This window comes from Pungitius pungitius, chromosome 10, assembly GCF_949316345.1.
Source record: "Pungitius pungitius chromosome 10, fPunPun2.1, whole genome shotgun sequence".
NCBI lineage: Eukaryota > Metazoa > Chordata > Actinopteri > Perciformes > Gasterosteidae > Pungitius > Pungitius pungitius.
The window spans coordinates 7,744,369-7,759,479 of record NC_084909.1 but is presented as its reverse complement, the minus strand read 5'-3'; the positions used below and the strand labels follow the sequence as shown (position 1 = coordinate 7,759,479).

The 15,111-nt window shown below is 46.1% G+C and overlaps 1 protein-coding gene across 8 annotated transcripts in view; it reads left to right on the top strand.

Moving 5' to 3' along the window:
- The first annotated feature begins 23 nt into the window (after positions 1-23).
- Positions 24-15,111, top strand: part of pkp4 (plakophilin 4) — a 55,226-nt gene continuing 40,138 nt past the window's right edge. For 3 of the 8 annotated variants that reach the window (XM_037487938.2, XM_037487936.2, XM_037487937.2), the window contains exons 1-2: positions 25-203; positions 12,897-13,030. In XM_037487938.2, coding sequence (XP_037343835.2) covers positions 12,902-13,030 — 129 coding nt within the window. In that variant the 5' untranslated portion in view covers positions 25-203; positions 12,897-12,901. Of the gene's footprint in view, positions 204-7,766; positions 8,027-9,916; positions 10,664-12,896; positions 13,031-13,715; positions 14,105-15,111 lie in introns of those variants that run through there. The other 5 variants (XM_037487940.2, XM_037487932.2, XM_037487933.2 and 2 more) reach the window with 4 other exon arrangements.

The window sequence follows — 15,111 nt, the reverse complement described above, 5'->3', positions numbered from 1 at the left end:
GCGCGCTGGCATTGCCTGGGACTGCTGGTGGAGGCAGGGAACAGCGAAAAAAGGGGAGTCTTCTTCTTCTTTCCCGACTATGGAGGCGCGATTCACTCTTCCACATGCATGGGACTAAACGCGGGGACTTTACCGATGAAGTTACATCTTCCAATGCAGAACGGAGCCACAGCTCAGCCAGGTGAACAACTGTCCTCCTAAAGGTAAGGCTCGGCTCCTTTACTTACTGCAGAATAATTATTGGGGGGGGGGGAATTAAAAGCATCTGTGCGCGAGGCAGAAGGGCAAGGGCGAAGGTTACATACCTAAACTCAGAAAGTCTCCGTGCAAAAAAAAAGAACGCGTCGGCTTGTTACTCGTGTGTATGTGCGCGTGTGCGTGAAGGCAAACTTCTTTCCTCTCCTGCACGGCGCGAGCGAATCTTAATACTACACTAATCCTGATCTTGTGACCGAGTCATCCACCCAACACACGCGCACCTTTTTTCTTTTTTTTCCCCCTCTGGTGTTGTCTTTTTGAGAGGAAGCCTCGAGCGCTGCCCTCTCTCGGGTGCACATTCGTGGGGATGAAAAACTTGGCCCCGGTCTTAGCCGGACTAAAACTGCGTGTCGGCCGCACTTTCTTTTTTCTCCTTCCGATGTTGCCCTTGATTGCGCGTGGCGAAGGTACGAGGCAGGTGAGCGTGAGAGTGTGGGAATCTGTGGAATGCGCGGTTGGAGATCCCGACTCCCTCCCTCCCTCTCTCTCTCTCTCTCTCTCCCCCTCTCTCCCTCTCTCTGCTCCCACAAGATAAGCTTACCTTTTTAACCCTTCCCCGCTGTCTCGCAGCCTTCGAAAAAACGCCATATTTAATGACCCTGATCTGCATTTTGAAGCGGGGGAGTTTCTGTTAACGTTTATCGCGACTGCAGTGTGCAACAAAAACCTACCCTTTTTTTTAAAGGACAGGATAGACTCACCTTTTAATGCCCCGGAAGCTAATCATATATATGTTAAAGTCATATTGTCCGATACAGCATTCCTTTTTGCATGGTTAATTATTTTCTAACTCACTCAACTTTTATATTGATATGTTCATTACGTATAACACAAATAGGTCTTTGATAGCGCCTTCACATGCAACCTAAAGCCCTAATAACCCAGTACTTGAACTGTCACTACAAATCAGTTTGGGAAATGTTATTTCAAAGCAAATAGAAAATTTGCCCGTCGATTTTAATCCCTTCTGGCTAAAGCAAGGGGGGGGGGGGCACAAGATTCAAGGGGCAGTTATTAATTGTGTTATGATGGCTATTCAGCAAGGGTCAAGTCCCACACCACATGAAAGATGCTTCAAGGCTCCCTGGTTGCCATGCAAGTGGCAGAAGTTTATCGCCATATGGTACAAATTTATTTCAACAAACAGTGGAAGTGCATGTGGCAAATGAGATCATATATGAACTCTCTCTCTCTCTCTCGCACACACACGCACGCACACACACACACACACACACACCGATGAGGAATTGCTGGTTTGCTCTCCCTGTGATTCACATTAACATGAAAAGAGACACACACTGCCACACAGCTGACAGCCACTGAGAGTGGTTTACTGGGGAACTAGACAACAGTGGGACATTGGTTTGAAGGAGCTTTTTTAAATGATTTTTTTAAATAAAAAATGGCTTCATGTACTGTAAGCAGCAACATTGTGTTTGGCTTCAAGGAGAGAGGTTTTTTAGCAAGTCGGGCATTGGACCAACCCGCTGTCAGTTTCATTTGTTCCGCGTCCCGCTCTTTATGGTTCTTGCTGTACAAGACGATGATCCGTGTCTGTGAAGCTTTCTGTGTCCATGGTGCCAGAAGGCCGCTGGTAGGAAAAAGTTGTGCGACGAGCGACCTTGTGCTCCAGTAAATAAAAAAACACGGACGGTCGCAAGTGGGCTTTAGTTTGTTGGTGTGATTATTTGACCCAGGCGTCATGGGGAGTCCTTTTTAATTTGAACTGACAACAGTTGAATAGTTTATGCCCTTTGGTGGGCCTCTCCTCCCCCTAATTCTGGCTTGAAATGCAGGCTTAAGCCGTCACCCTTATTCTACATGTCAGATTTGCTTTTTTTCTGCTACGATCAAACAGTAGTTTCCCAAAATTGCAGGAAGAGGGGGGAATATTTCCAGTCCGTTTGCCTGGAAACCAAATGGTTATTTGTCTTGTGTCTTTGCACGGCTGTATTTAAAGTAGAGCGCTGAAGTATCAGCCTCTTCTCCCGGCAATTCAACAGATGGTCGGCATCACTTGTGCTCTTAAATGTAGAGCTTTTACAGCAGCAGTGAGCCTTTTCTCGGCTCTGTTACCAACCATTAAATAAACAATTTCGTCTTGTTATTGTATCATTGTATTCATATCATGAATGCAGAATTTCTAGCCCTACTGATGCAATGCTCTAACACATTGGATTAAATGGTCATGTGGATGTTGCACTAAAATTGTGAGTTTGCACAATTATTCAAATATGTTCAAAACCACGAGAGAGATACAATATATTTGTACATTTATCAGTTGTTTTTTCTGTTAAGGACTCACAGCTACTAAAGTGAGGTTCCACTGTGGGAGGATAATGGTTAGAAGCAAGTTTTAGACAACGCCCCCCCACACACACATGCATGCACGCACGCACACACACACAGACACACACACACTTGACAGCATTTTCCCATCTCCCATGTGCATACTGTAGTCTGAAGAGAGATCCTCCCGTGCCTCCTTTGAGAACAACCACATGGTTTAGCAGAGATGGGAATTTCCATTGTGAGCCCTATAAATCTCTCTTTGTTTTATCAACCTGGAGCCTGAAACCAGCCAGCAGATCTTTTGCTATTATTGTAAAATAGTATTTCAATCTCTGAAGTATATTGCGACGATTCAGCATAGTACTGGTATGCAGGAGGATTCCAAGCTTGGTTGTTTATTATCCATGAGTAGCACAGCACACACTGCTTCCTTACCTATCCTACGTGAAAAGTCAGGCCAAATTAGAGAAGCACACCTGCCCTATCCAGCTTGCAATGGCCCGTGTGGATAAGCCTTGACATGTGCGGCTGATTGTTGATCTAACTGGATACGTACAGAGATTCCTGAAAGAGCCCCAGATATAATGCTCCGGCTGAACCCGGTACAGCTAAAGATAATACGGAACCCTAAGCACGTCAGCACTTTCGGAGCTTAGGGCCACAATAGATTTCGGCGCGGGTAAAATCGCCCTCCGTGGGCCCGACATGCTGAGCCCGAAAGGCTGCCCCCTCGTCAGTGTCTGCTATGTGGACAGCAGCGGCGAAGGGACGGTGCTTTCCCGCCGCATGCGGCCCTTGTGCCAGAGCCTCCCCCCGCGAGCTCACTGCTCCATCTGTGTAAAGCCATGAGGCTGCAGAATTAGCTCAGCAGGGCACACAATACCTTGTTGAATATTTCAAAGTGCTACTCGCATTATCGCCCCCCAGGGCGAAAGCTCTCTGTTTACTGATGGCAGAAGGAGGCGTGGCACAGGGGTTAGACGTCACAGATAGAGAGAGACCCGCGAAGCAGTCATAAAGGCTCCTCAAAACCACCAAGCTGCAGACACCAAAGGTTTTTTTTTTTTTTTAAGACGAGCTCTTAAATTACAAGTCAAACAATTGTTCTTACCGCTTAAGTGTTTCAAAACATAAGGTAGAAACGTAAACTGTTGTTTGTTTTAGACTTTTAAAACCCGTGGGATCGGGTATCATCCCAGAGTGGTATGTAAGAGCGCTCAGTGACTGGATTTAGTCTGAAGGTGAAGGCCCGACCCCCCCCCCCCCCCCCACCCTCCATGTCAGGTTACCAGTGTTGGTGTTTAACAACAGGAAAGCTATTTCCGAACTTTCATATAAACATTGAAGTTTAGTCCGAGTTTAGTCCCATTCATCCAGTTGTTTTCACTACTTTCCCCAAAACATCCATTCATTCAGTGACGTACTGTATTGTACTGCACCAGTTGTGTGAGAGTCCGTTATTTGAGGTTTGTTAAACGCCACCACTCCCCCCCATTTAGCCCTTGACTGTTCTCCGGCATTGAGGCGTGGGAGAAAGAATTAAAATGAACACAAGTGGATTGATTGATATATCAAGGGTCATTTTTGTGGATGAAGTATTCATTTAAATATCAGGGCATTTAAAAGTCTGCAACAATGACCCATTTTTCCCAATTTAGAAGTTATTGGACAAAAATACAGTTCAAGCACATGCCATTTTCAAATATCCTTTTATTGATCCTCAGGTTTTCATTGGGCCGTTATGAGGCATGTGTGGCCCGTGTGATATTGAATCTTGTACTGCATCTTTTCTGGAGGAACCATAAAGAGACAACATCAAAGGTTAAAAACCTGTCGCCTTAAGGCAACGGTTCTGTAACCAGACACTGCTCTTTAAATTTCCCCTCCCTCTGTAGAACAAAGCTTCGTTAGCAGATCCACCACAATAAGCAGAGACCAGTCCCGGAATAGCCGCCACGTCCTCTCTAGCATCCAAAGTGGTGATGTTTCACCTCAGAAGCTACGACTTCAATGCCACCAGCTGAACAAACCCGTTCGACAGGTCGAAGGGCTCGTTCTTGTACACTTATTTCTGAGATGGATAACCCCTCCCTTTATGTTACGGTTTTATGCTGCAGCCGACTAAACAAAGAGAGGCTTAAAAAGTGTCGACACGGGCGGAGAAGAGGTGCACATATTTTGTGGCTAAGTAACAGAATACTATCAAGTCATAGGTTGGATATCAGAAAATATATATATATAAATATATATATATATATATATGGGATATGATGAACGTGACCGCAGCAGCAACACCAGACACACACAAAAAAACGTAATTCTGCACAACTGCAAAGTCACACACGTCCTCTATGAATCATTACAGCTAAAGGGGATTTTGTTTTACCAACATGAGCGGGTGTGATTTATCTTTTCAATTAAATCCCCTTTGATAGATTATCCATATGGTGCCATCTAACAGAAACTCTACTTTCCCCTCGGTACTCAGGGACTTTGCAGTTGGAGACATTCAGGCTTTGTTTCTAGCTTTTGGAGCCAATAAATTGAACAAAAAAAGTTTGGATATCCAATGCAACGTATTCTCACCTGAACTAAGTCCCTTATTTGAAAGGCCAGCTTGTGCTGGTTGGCTGACCTGACATTTACCTAAATAACTGCATTCCGTCCTGTCTCTCTGCATCACACTTCCATGCGTGTCGGTGATTTTGACGCAGCTTAATCATTCCACTTGTTGCTTTGGTTATTCAAGATTCATTTTCTGTCGTGTTACGTCTGACCTCAAACTGTTCTTCTTTTCATTTCGATTCTAATTTAAAGCAGATGTTTTTCGTGTCAAACATCCAGCACTTTGGACGGTCCAAACTTCACTCAAGCACGGGTTATAGTTAGATTCTTAGGTTAGCTTTGCCGCATTTCTCCTTTGGCTGTTCAATGTTAAACTCTTGCTAACATAAAGACAAAAAGGTTCTGTTTAGGTAACGCGAGATTCCCCCAGTTATAGTTAAACGTCGTTCGTTCAAGAGTGTTTGCAAGAAACATCCATGTTTTCTACTTTTGAGTTTAAGCAATTGATTGATTGTACACATCTTTACCTGAAGTGTTTACCAGATAATGTATTACCAAGCACCTCATTTACAGTACACAGGGCTGACATGATATTGCAGTGAAAGGAAAATATATTCAGCAGCCAGTCTTGGGATTTTTTTTATAGGACCAACCAATCCTTAAAAATGTGCATATTTACACAATAGCTTATTGGATAACTGGCTTGTTTCATTCTGCTTCACATTGATCAACAAATTTAAGTCTGTTCAGCACTCCTATTTGAACGGGCAGCAGGCCGATATTCATGACCCGGTCCGTCCATTGAGAGGCACAGAGGCCTGGAGCAGTGCGAATGTAAATCAGCCATCAGGAAGTACATGACCAGGCCTCTGCTTATCAATCCTCCTCCTAACGCTGCTTTGGCAATGCTTCAAGAACAGGCGTTTGTTTATCCAAGTGCACCACTGTTCATAAGTAACTTCGCAGTCGAATTTATTCTTTCAGAAGAATCCGTGCAATATATTAAAAGTATATATATTTTTTTTTGCAAGAACTTTAAGCCAGAAAGTGGAAAATGAACAGATTTACTGCCTGAAGCATATCAATATGAATCAAAAGAGCAGATTAGTATCGACATGAAATGATCATCTGTACGTCGTGAATCAGTAATATTGGCATGATTTCCACTGAATAAAAGAACATTTGAGATTTGAGTCTTATTGAACGTGAAAATCACATTTAGTTCCCAAAGTTTATCACAGAATGTACATCTTCTGTCACTTTTTAGATTGTTTGCTTCTTACTTTCACTGCAAGCGTTTAGTTTTATTTTAAATGAGAGGCAGCATATGGACAGGAATATGGAGAGATTGGAAACTTTTAGGTTTATTTAAATGGGAAAAGGCCTTGGATCACTAAAATCCGCATAGTCCATCACTTCAGCTATGTGGCTTTATTTTGCCTCGCTTTCAACATGGTGATTTACAGTCGCTCAGCTGAAATAGGTACATAAACCTCCGGTGTCATAGACGTTTCAGAATTGTTCTCATAAAAAACCTGCTGTTTGCAACAGGATACCATTTTTGGAGGGTAAAAAAAAAATATATATTTTACTATCCTGTCAATAGCACAACTAGACATGAACAAAACTGAAAGGAATACTTATTGGTATTAACAATCCCTATTTTTCATTCAGTCACCTGCAGATGAAGTGGTCATTATGTGTCGTCGGGCAGAGAAATGTACTAAAAAGCTGTTTGTTCAAAAGCCATCACTCCCTTATCTCTCAATTGATCACAACACATCAACACAATTGCCCTTTTTGTCAGCGTAGCAAAACATCTACAATTCAAAGTGAGTTATTGATCATCTCTTGCAGTAGTCTGTCTAGATAGAAAGTGCAGAGCGAGAGCCGTCATTCACCTCAGAGGCACCGTATGCGGTTATAGCAGGACACGTGTTATGCAAATTTCGTTCGAATCATGTCTGTATATCAGTCACACATTAAATCTGAAAATCTGATACAATGGACCGAGCAAATGTAGCGTGACAGTAAGTTTGATTAAACTGCCGTATTGATTAAACACATTTTTTTCTCTTTTATTGAGCTCTCAAATGTGCTCGATCAGCTTCTTTATTTCAACTGCTGTCGGTTATCCCCTACGGCGCATCCGCTAGGAATGCATTGCGCTGTGATTCCTTCCCAGGAAGCGCCGCTGCTCTCGTCGTTGTGTTTGCGTTGTAAATGACTGGAGAGAGAGAGAGGCGTCACGGCGTCGAGTGTATTCGTCTTAACGGCGTGCGACAGGGTGAAGCACGTCCATCCAGCGCCAAACCGATTTAAGGGATTTGCGTTCAGTCAGGATATTTCGTATCCCCTCCTGGCACACCACGTTACTGGTGGGGAACACGTCGGGGGGGGGGGAGCCGAGACCTCTCTGGTCTCCATTGGTTGAGGGTGTTGTCAACGAGTAAATGATTTAGAGGATGAATGATCACGGTGGAAAGTCGTGTTTTGGCTCCTGCACAGGGCCAACACGGATGATTTGCAGCCGCCTTTGTGGCGTCTGCGTACATTGCGAGATAGTGCAGCTCGGGGAGTGTGCAGCAGGCAACTGGGCAGGCCGTATTTAGTCTGTGTGTGTGTGTGTGTGTTAAATAGATTGTGTGATGATCGTTTCCTGCTTTTACTCAGAGGAAAGCCCTGCCCCGTGGACACACAGTTCACATTGGCCTCCGGTTATTGCACCATTTCAGTCGGGGTGGGGGTACAAGGTGTGTGTGGCAGGCGTGGGTGCAGCTTCCCGAATGAGATCTTTCGTATTGTCCGCCTCGTGGAGAGCGCTTTGAGGAGATGCTGCCGGACTAGTGTCCCCGCTCCGCGTAGCCTCACGCTCGTCACCCCTTTGAATCTAAGCTCAACAGAACAACAGGTACGTGTCTATTTGTGGCTGCATCTTTTTTCGTCTTTAGCCCTTTTCAGGCTAATGATTGACGGGGCCATTGTGCGCCTACGACTCTGGAAAGGAGACATTCCTCCTGCTGCTGGGTGTGTCAACACGAGCGGAGCACATTCAGCTGTTGACAGCAGCAGAAAAGTGAAACGTCCCGTAACGGGTGAGGTACGGACCCGAGACGGTTTCCGAACAGAGTATTTATTTTCCTCGATGCAAATGGGCACTTTAAAAAGTCACTGGGAAAAGACGTGGTCAGGGACACGAGACTGGGTGAGTTCACGGGGCGGGGGGGCGGGGGTCGTCCGAGACAGGCAAGTCTGTCCAAAAGAAACCGCTGGAAGGTCTGGCATGAATGTGGCGAAGGATCTGGCAGCGTGTGTGTGTGTGTTTGTGTGAGGCAGAAGACTATATAAGGACTTGATTAGTGATCAGAGGCAGGTGAGCGAGCAGGTGAAGGACGTTTAGACTGACGAGGTGGGAGAAACCCGTCCAAGGATCTAATAAGAACCTTTTTTTGCGCGTATTGCTGCTGGCGAAGTCTGTCGTTTGCTTACAGAAAGTTCGTCGTCTTCCTCAAAAACATTCCCCACACGAGGCGCCCACTAAGAAGCCCCAGTGTGCTGATACTTAGCCGTGTACTATCTGAGCTCGAGGCTAATCAGTGACATGCAGTGTGTGCGGGACCACTTGGTATATTTGAGTTACCCACATTCCCAAATCAGCTCAGAGCAATTACTCTGTCAGGGCTTCGGTCAGCACTTCCTCACCATGTGTCTACCCTAATAAGTTGTGAATGTGTGTGTGTGTGTGCAATATTGGGGATTTGAGAAATGATTTAAACATTTATTTGTATAGACGTAATGCCGCAGTCGTAAATGCTTTTTGAGCAAACGCAAACGTTTATTTTCTCCCTCCGTCCTCATTTTGGGGATTTATCGAGGTGCAAATATATTTCTATTGTTCATCTGGGTTAACTGTGAAAACTACATTGGACTACAAATGCTAGTTTTATTCAAGGAAGTCAATAGAGTTGGTGAAAGAAGCAATTAAGCATTGTGGGTCTTTGGGGATGTTTCTGTAGCTGCTGAGAGATTAGTAACGGGGCTGTATTTCTCCCCACTAAGCTTTTACATGCTAGATAATGCCGCCGGGTCACTCTAGTTAAGTGGCTATGGGCAACAATGTGCCACAGGGGCCTCAGAGTGGGGGTGGGGGGGGTTCCAAAACAATCCACCAGATGATGATTCCTCTGATCAGCTCTGACCTGGTGTATGCATGAAAACCTGCGCCATGTCACTTTTAGAGGTCAACGTGTGCCTTTAAAAGAAGAAAAGAAATTGAATCGTCATGTACGCATTCAGACACAACTGCTTGTAACACAAGAGTGTTGCTGGAGAAACATGACGTCGCTGTGTTTAACCGGACAAAACGCATGCTTCTGTTTTCACTAAACACGAGGCGACGGAGAGTTGACTTTAGAGCGGCGCATCCCAAATAGTTACATTAAAAGTCAGACTGAAACAGAAAGTGAAATTAATTCATTTTTAAGGGGGAGAATTCACACACTTGAAGTCCGAGAGACCTCTCACCACCCTTATGTAGCGGCGTGCTCGCTGACCAGCGTGTGGACGCAGCGGGTTACAACAGGTGCGTTATTAGTAAACGTCTTCTCTGGTTTCCTGCTTCAACTTGATTCCCTCCCCCGTAGGCTGGTTTCCTGTGTGCGTGGAAAACGCGTGTCCCCCCCCCCCCCCGTGTGTCGGGCAACGTCAGACGCCCGCGGTGCTCCTGGAGCAGGCGAGACGAGGCGCAGGTGGCTTTCAGAGGGATCAGAGAAATGCTGAAGCCACCTCTGTGGATGAAATGGATGCGGGGTTTTGCACTCTAGCCTCCGTCTCCCTTTCCCCCTCGCACCACGAACCACGCTTTAATCTTCCAGGCCCGACAGTCACGGAAACGGGGATTGTGTAAGAAGCTCGGGAGGAGCGGCCCGCGGCCTGAGGTCACGTGATCCGAGTCAGGGTGAGGTCAGGCTGAGACTCGGAGACGGGGAAGATTAAGATACTGTAAAGGGTGAGATTCAGAGTGTCTCGTAAAAGAGACACGTAATATTGCACGCTGAATAGTTGGACATAATGTGTCATGACCAATGCTCAAAGGTGTTTATTTTCCACTTAGTCGAGAGGAGTTAAAATGATACTAATAATTAGACGCTGGTTTGCCTCATTGTTTAGACTAGAATGAGGTCATCTTGACTCTTTGGCACTAACCTAACGACAGCCTTGAAAGCTGCTCAGATTGTCAGCGTGTGTTTGGGCTGCAGCGGCTGGTTATCGTGAAAAAAAACCCCGCCAATCAGCTTTTGGACAAACGCAGCGCGATGTTCAGAGCGGAGGGGTGGGAGGAAAACACGAGCGCTTACCCTAAAAGCCCAGTTTGAGCCTAACAATGATTCCAACACAAGGCTCAAGTCTTCGTGAAGGCGCTTTTAACTGAAATCACAAGGAGAAATGCTGAAGAACCAGTTGGCCGGGCGTCGCATCGCTGTCTTCACTCCCGTCTCAGAGCTGCCTGGAACTACGAGCTAAGCACAGTGTGATCATTCTACACCAGGTAAAATGGTGAATTTCAGAGGTGGGCTCGGATACACAATGAGGGACATTTATTTTTTTACTAAGGGTTTTCTCCTTCTGCATTTGGCACAGTCCGTTAAGCGTACACACTCCTGCAGTCCATTTCAGACTGGTGAGAATATTCATTTGGGCGGATTATATTTACAAATTTTGCTTACATGACAATTATTTCCCACAAGGTAGTAAGTCAATTTGGGGTTTTATCAAATATTGAAGGGTTACAGAAAGGCCAAGCTTAATAAGGCTCATTTTATTTGACTTAATACAGTGATTTACATGACAATTACCTTGTCTAGCTCCATGGCTGCTAGAGGCTTGCTGCTGGTTTTTGTCCTCCTGTAAGAACAAAATCAGAGAGAGAGAGAGAGAGAGAGAGAGAGAGAGAAGAAAGGATTTTGCCCCTTCCCGACCGGGCTGGAAAATTCTGTCAGCTTAAAATGTGCACTCAGTCAGTCCGGCCTGTGTTGTTCTCTGGTGTTTTGTGCAGAAGTCAGAGAGGAGGAGTTCTATCAAATTGAAACAGCTTTTCCCGTTTCCTGTCACCGCGTTTTCTGGGAAACCAAGCGCTGTGTCCTTGATTCAAAGGCTGCAGTGGATGTGTGTGTGCGTGGGTGTGTGGGAGCGCGGGGGGGGGGGGGGGGGTTATGTTGCAACACTATGAATGAGCGGGAAAGGAATTTAGGAGACTGACAGGGGAATACATGGAATATCCTGTGTGGACTGGCGTACTCGGGAGTAGTAAAACCTTATCTGTGATTTGACACCGCGGTCGCCACATGACCCGGCTCAGCTCAAACACCTTGAAATGCTCGCGCTGCCTCTGCGACGGACTCCCAGAATACCTCAGGGTCAAACGTCTGGTCGGGACCTCCCACGTTCTTCCACTCGCAAAAACCTTTCAGCTCACTGTAAACAACCAAACCAGATCCCACAAACGTTGCTCTCTGCCTGAAACTAAATGATCCTTTAATTGTGTGTGTGTGTGTGTCAGCTCGTGCATATGCAGATTGAAGTCGGCGGGGGGCTTTTGCATGACAACAAATGACCCTCTAGACCTTTTAAAATGATGTCTGGGGGCACAACTTTGACCCATTCGGAGAAGCTACAGTATAACAATGCGCCCAGCCACCCTGAGGCCCCCATTCTGAACCAGGAGTACTATAATACACACTTTCATGGGGGGGGGTCAGTTACTTTTGGCCCGGCTCCAGCAAATTACCATATGGTTGTTTAATGCCGCTACTCTTCCTCCCCACATTCACATGTAGAGAGGTCGTTTCCGCGTCGCGTGCATGCGCCCCCCCCCCCCCTCCTGACTGCATTCTGTGCGTTTTGGTAAAGTGAAGCAGTACGGATACATGGGGAAACCAAAGGGCGCAGCATGTCTCTGGTCGTGTCGTGGAGATGACTGAGTGAAATCCCTGTTTTCCCTAAAGTCACATAAGTCTATGTGATTAGATCGCTTGCTTTGGTCTGCTGCTGCAGCCCTGAGCTGCGAGGCAGCCGTAGCAGCCACAACAGGCTCCTTCTACTAAATATCAATCCACCTTGAGCAGCGTTCCCTCGACACACTCCCTGTATCAACTGATATAATGAGGCCATAACTATTCGCTTTGCTTCCTTATTTCAATCCGGGACGAGAGGCCAGCGTCAGGGACACCTTATCTCCTCCGTCCAGCTTTATTTTCTAATTTCTATTTTCCTTTTCTTTCTTTTGTCAGAAGCCGCCCTTTGCTCACCTTCATCAAGCTCAATGGAGTGAATCTCACACGCAAACACTTGCCTGGTATTTCAGGGCAGCTCCTGCATTGCTTACATTTAAATTTCTGGGGGGGGGTTTAGGGCTCCAGTAGGAACGTTCTGCTTGTATCTTTCACAAACGCGACTGTGATACATACACTGATCCTCATTTAATTTGTCTTTTTCTGTCTTAGTCCATATGGCGTGGATTTGCCCTGTCGGGAGACAGGAAATATGAACAGTCCTTTAGTTTTTTGCACCATATGGCATGTGTGTGTGTGTGTCGCTGGTTGTGGCATGTGACCTGTTGATAGTCACTTCGCAGCAACACTCGCCTCCGCGTCCCGAGGAGTGTTCGACTGAAGTGCGTGTTTACAAGTGGAGTGTGTCAGCGGAGACAGTCTGATATGTGTGTTTGTATAAGATGACCAGATCATGTGTGTCTGTGTGTGTGTGTGTGTTTGTACACTCAGGAGGAATGCCAGCTCCTGAGCAGAGCCCAATGACGGAGGAGGGGCTTCTGCTGACCATCTGCAACCGTTCAACTGGCCGCAACATGGAGGCCGACAGCACCGCCAACAACATCCTGGCCTCGGTCAAAGAACAGGTAGCGTGTTCGCACAGCAGCCCATCGATCCATGATGCGTCCCTTTGCACTGCGCGGTGTGACATTTATCGGACGCCAAAATGGTTTGCTTTCTCAGTGACACACCCTGTTGTCACTGTAATCACACAACTTGTAGTAGGAAGTTGTCATTTCTGTCGGCACGGGGGGGCGGGGGGGGATTCTTGTCGAAAGCGAGCACAGGGGCTGGAGCGGACCTTCCGTTTACTTTGTTGGGCTCGGAGTGGAATGAGTTTTGACTCCTGGCTTCCGTCAATGGACAACCGGGAGGAGCGGCGCTCGCGGGGCTTTTGTGGGCCTGTGGCTGGACTTGCCCTCTGACTCACTGCCTCTCTATGATTCACCCACACCGCCTTCTGTTGAACACACACACACACCCATGGACACACTTCTCTGCTCCCTGGCTTCCCTCCAGCCCTCCATATTCCTGAGAATTCAGCTCAGGTCAAGCTGGGCTAAAGAGATTTTGAATATTATTAATGAAGTTAATTCCTCTCTGAGACGTCTTGCATCCAAGGCAATCCATTCATTTTGAATTTCCCACAAACGTCCCTGTTTAGGGTTGCAGCAGGACAGCGGGTAGAGTTTACATCAGTAGGGAAGGAAGGAAGGAAGGAAGGAAGGAAGGAAGGAAGGAAGGAAGGAAGGAAGGAAAGAAAGAGGGAGCAACCTGTCGATGTCACTTCCTTCCCCAGAGTATTCCTCAGCGTCTCATCCGGTTAGAGCCGATATCCCTGCAGGCGAGCAGGAAGAGCCTCCCTGAGCTGTTGATTTTACAGGGACTGGCTGAGAAACGGGCAGTCGAGACCGTAAAAAGATTGTCCTCCTCGGTATTTGGGTCGTGGAGAGGCACAGGAAAGGATTGAAGTGGAAAGATGGAGGTCAGAGAATAGGCTCGCGTGAGCACGGTTTGTCCTCCCCTCGCGAGCTTCTCCTGTGAGCGGCCGAGCGGCGGAGCCTTCCAGGGATCCTGCTGTTCGACGTAAACATGCAAGTCTGCTGTGGTGTGGCTGTGGTGGCGGTTAGGGCTGCGGCTTAAGCATGACTGGGTGTTTGGTAAGTCTTTACTCTGTCTGTATCTGTTTTTTGGTTCTGTTTTTACCCCCTTTTCTGCCCTTTTTCTCGGCTGATTTCCCTACCTCCTCTTTTTTTTCCCCTCTGTTTCTATTTTCCAAACTGGAACTTCTGTCACTGCGGTAGTTGCAGCTGCACAGGCTTTGCCAAGATGCCCAAACAAGGACAGATTCACAAACATGCGACGATTGCATTGTCATTCTGTGTTATTTAGCGTGGACTTCAGCCCCACCTCTTAATATTAACCTGCTCTATTTACCACTAACACGCCCAGGTCTTTCTGCCCTTTCATTTGAGGTTTTATCCTGTTGTACTGCAGTTTCTGTTCTGTCTTTGCTCTGTTCCTATATAAAATCCACTTTTAGGATGACACATATATATAATGGTTTAATACAGACCACACTCAAGTGTTTAAATGGCATCGTATTTCTTCTGGCTGCACTTGCTTTGAGGAACCTCATGTGCTAATTTTCAAGCGTAACTTTATCACTAAACCAAAAACTGTATCGTAATTCGGAATTAACTCTACAAATTTCCCCTCTTCAGTATTTATAATTGTATTCAAATTTAATCTAACCGAAGGGGGTTGTTTCAAGGATTATGGGAGACCTAGTTTTTTATCTGTTTCATCTTTAGTGTAATTGAAGCAGTGGGAGGCAGCGGCGCTCATCGGACTCTTTTCTGTGGATTCAGCAACCACAACGTCCTTGTGTCTTGCATTTGACTTTTTTGTGTTATTATTACAACAACCACAGATCAGATCAGTCTTATTATAACTATTATTGGAATATAAAACAATCTTTTGGTATTATTTTCTCTCTGGCAGTCCAGACATCAGCTCTTCCCATTTTTTCTTCACATTCCGAAAGCATCATCTGAGCCAGAAAGGGATCCCGTTTATAAAACATAAAATCAGACAAGCTCCGAAAGCTTGGGACACACACACACACGCGCACACACACACACACGCAGAACTCTGAATCAGTTTA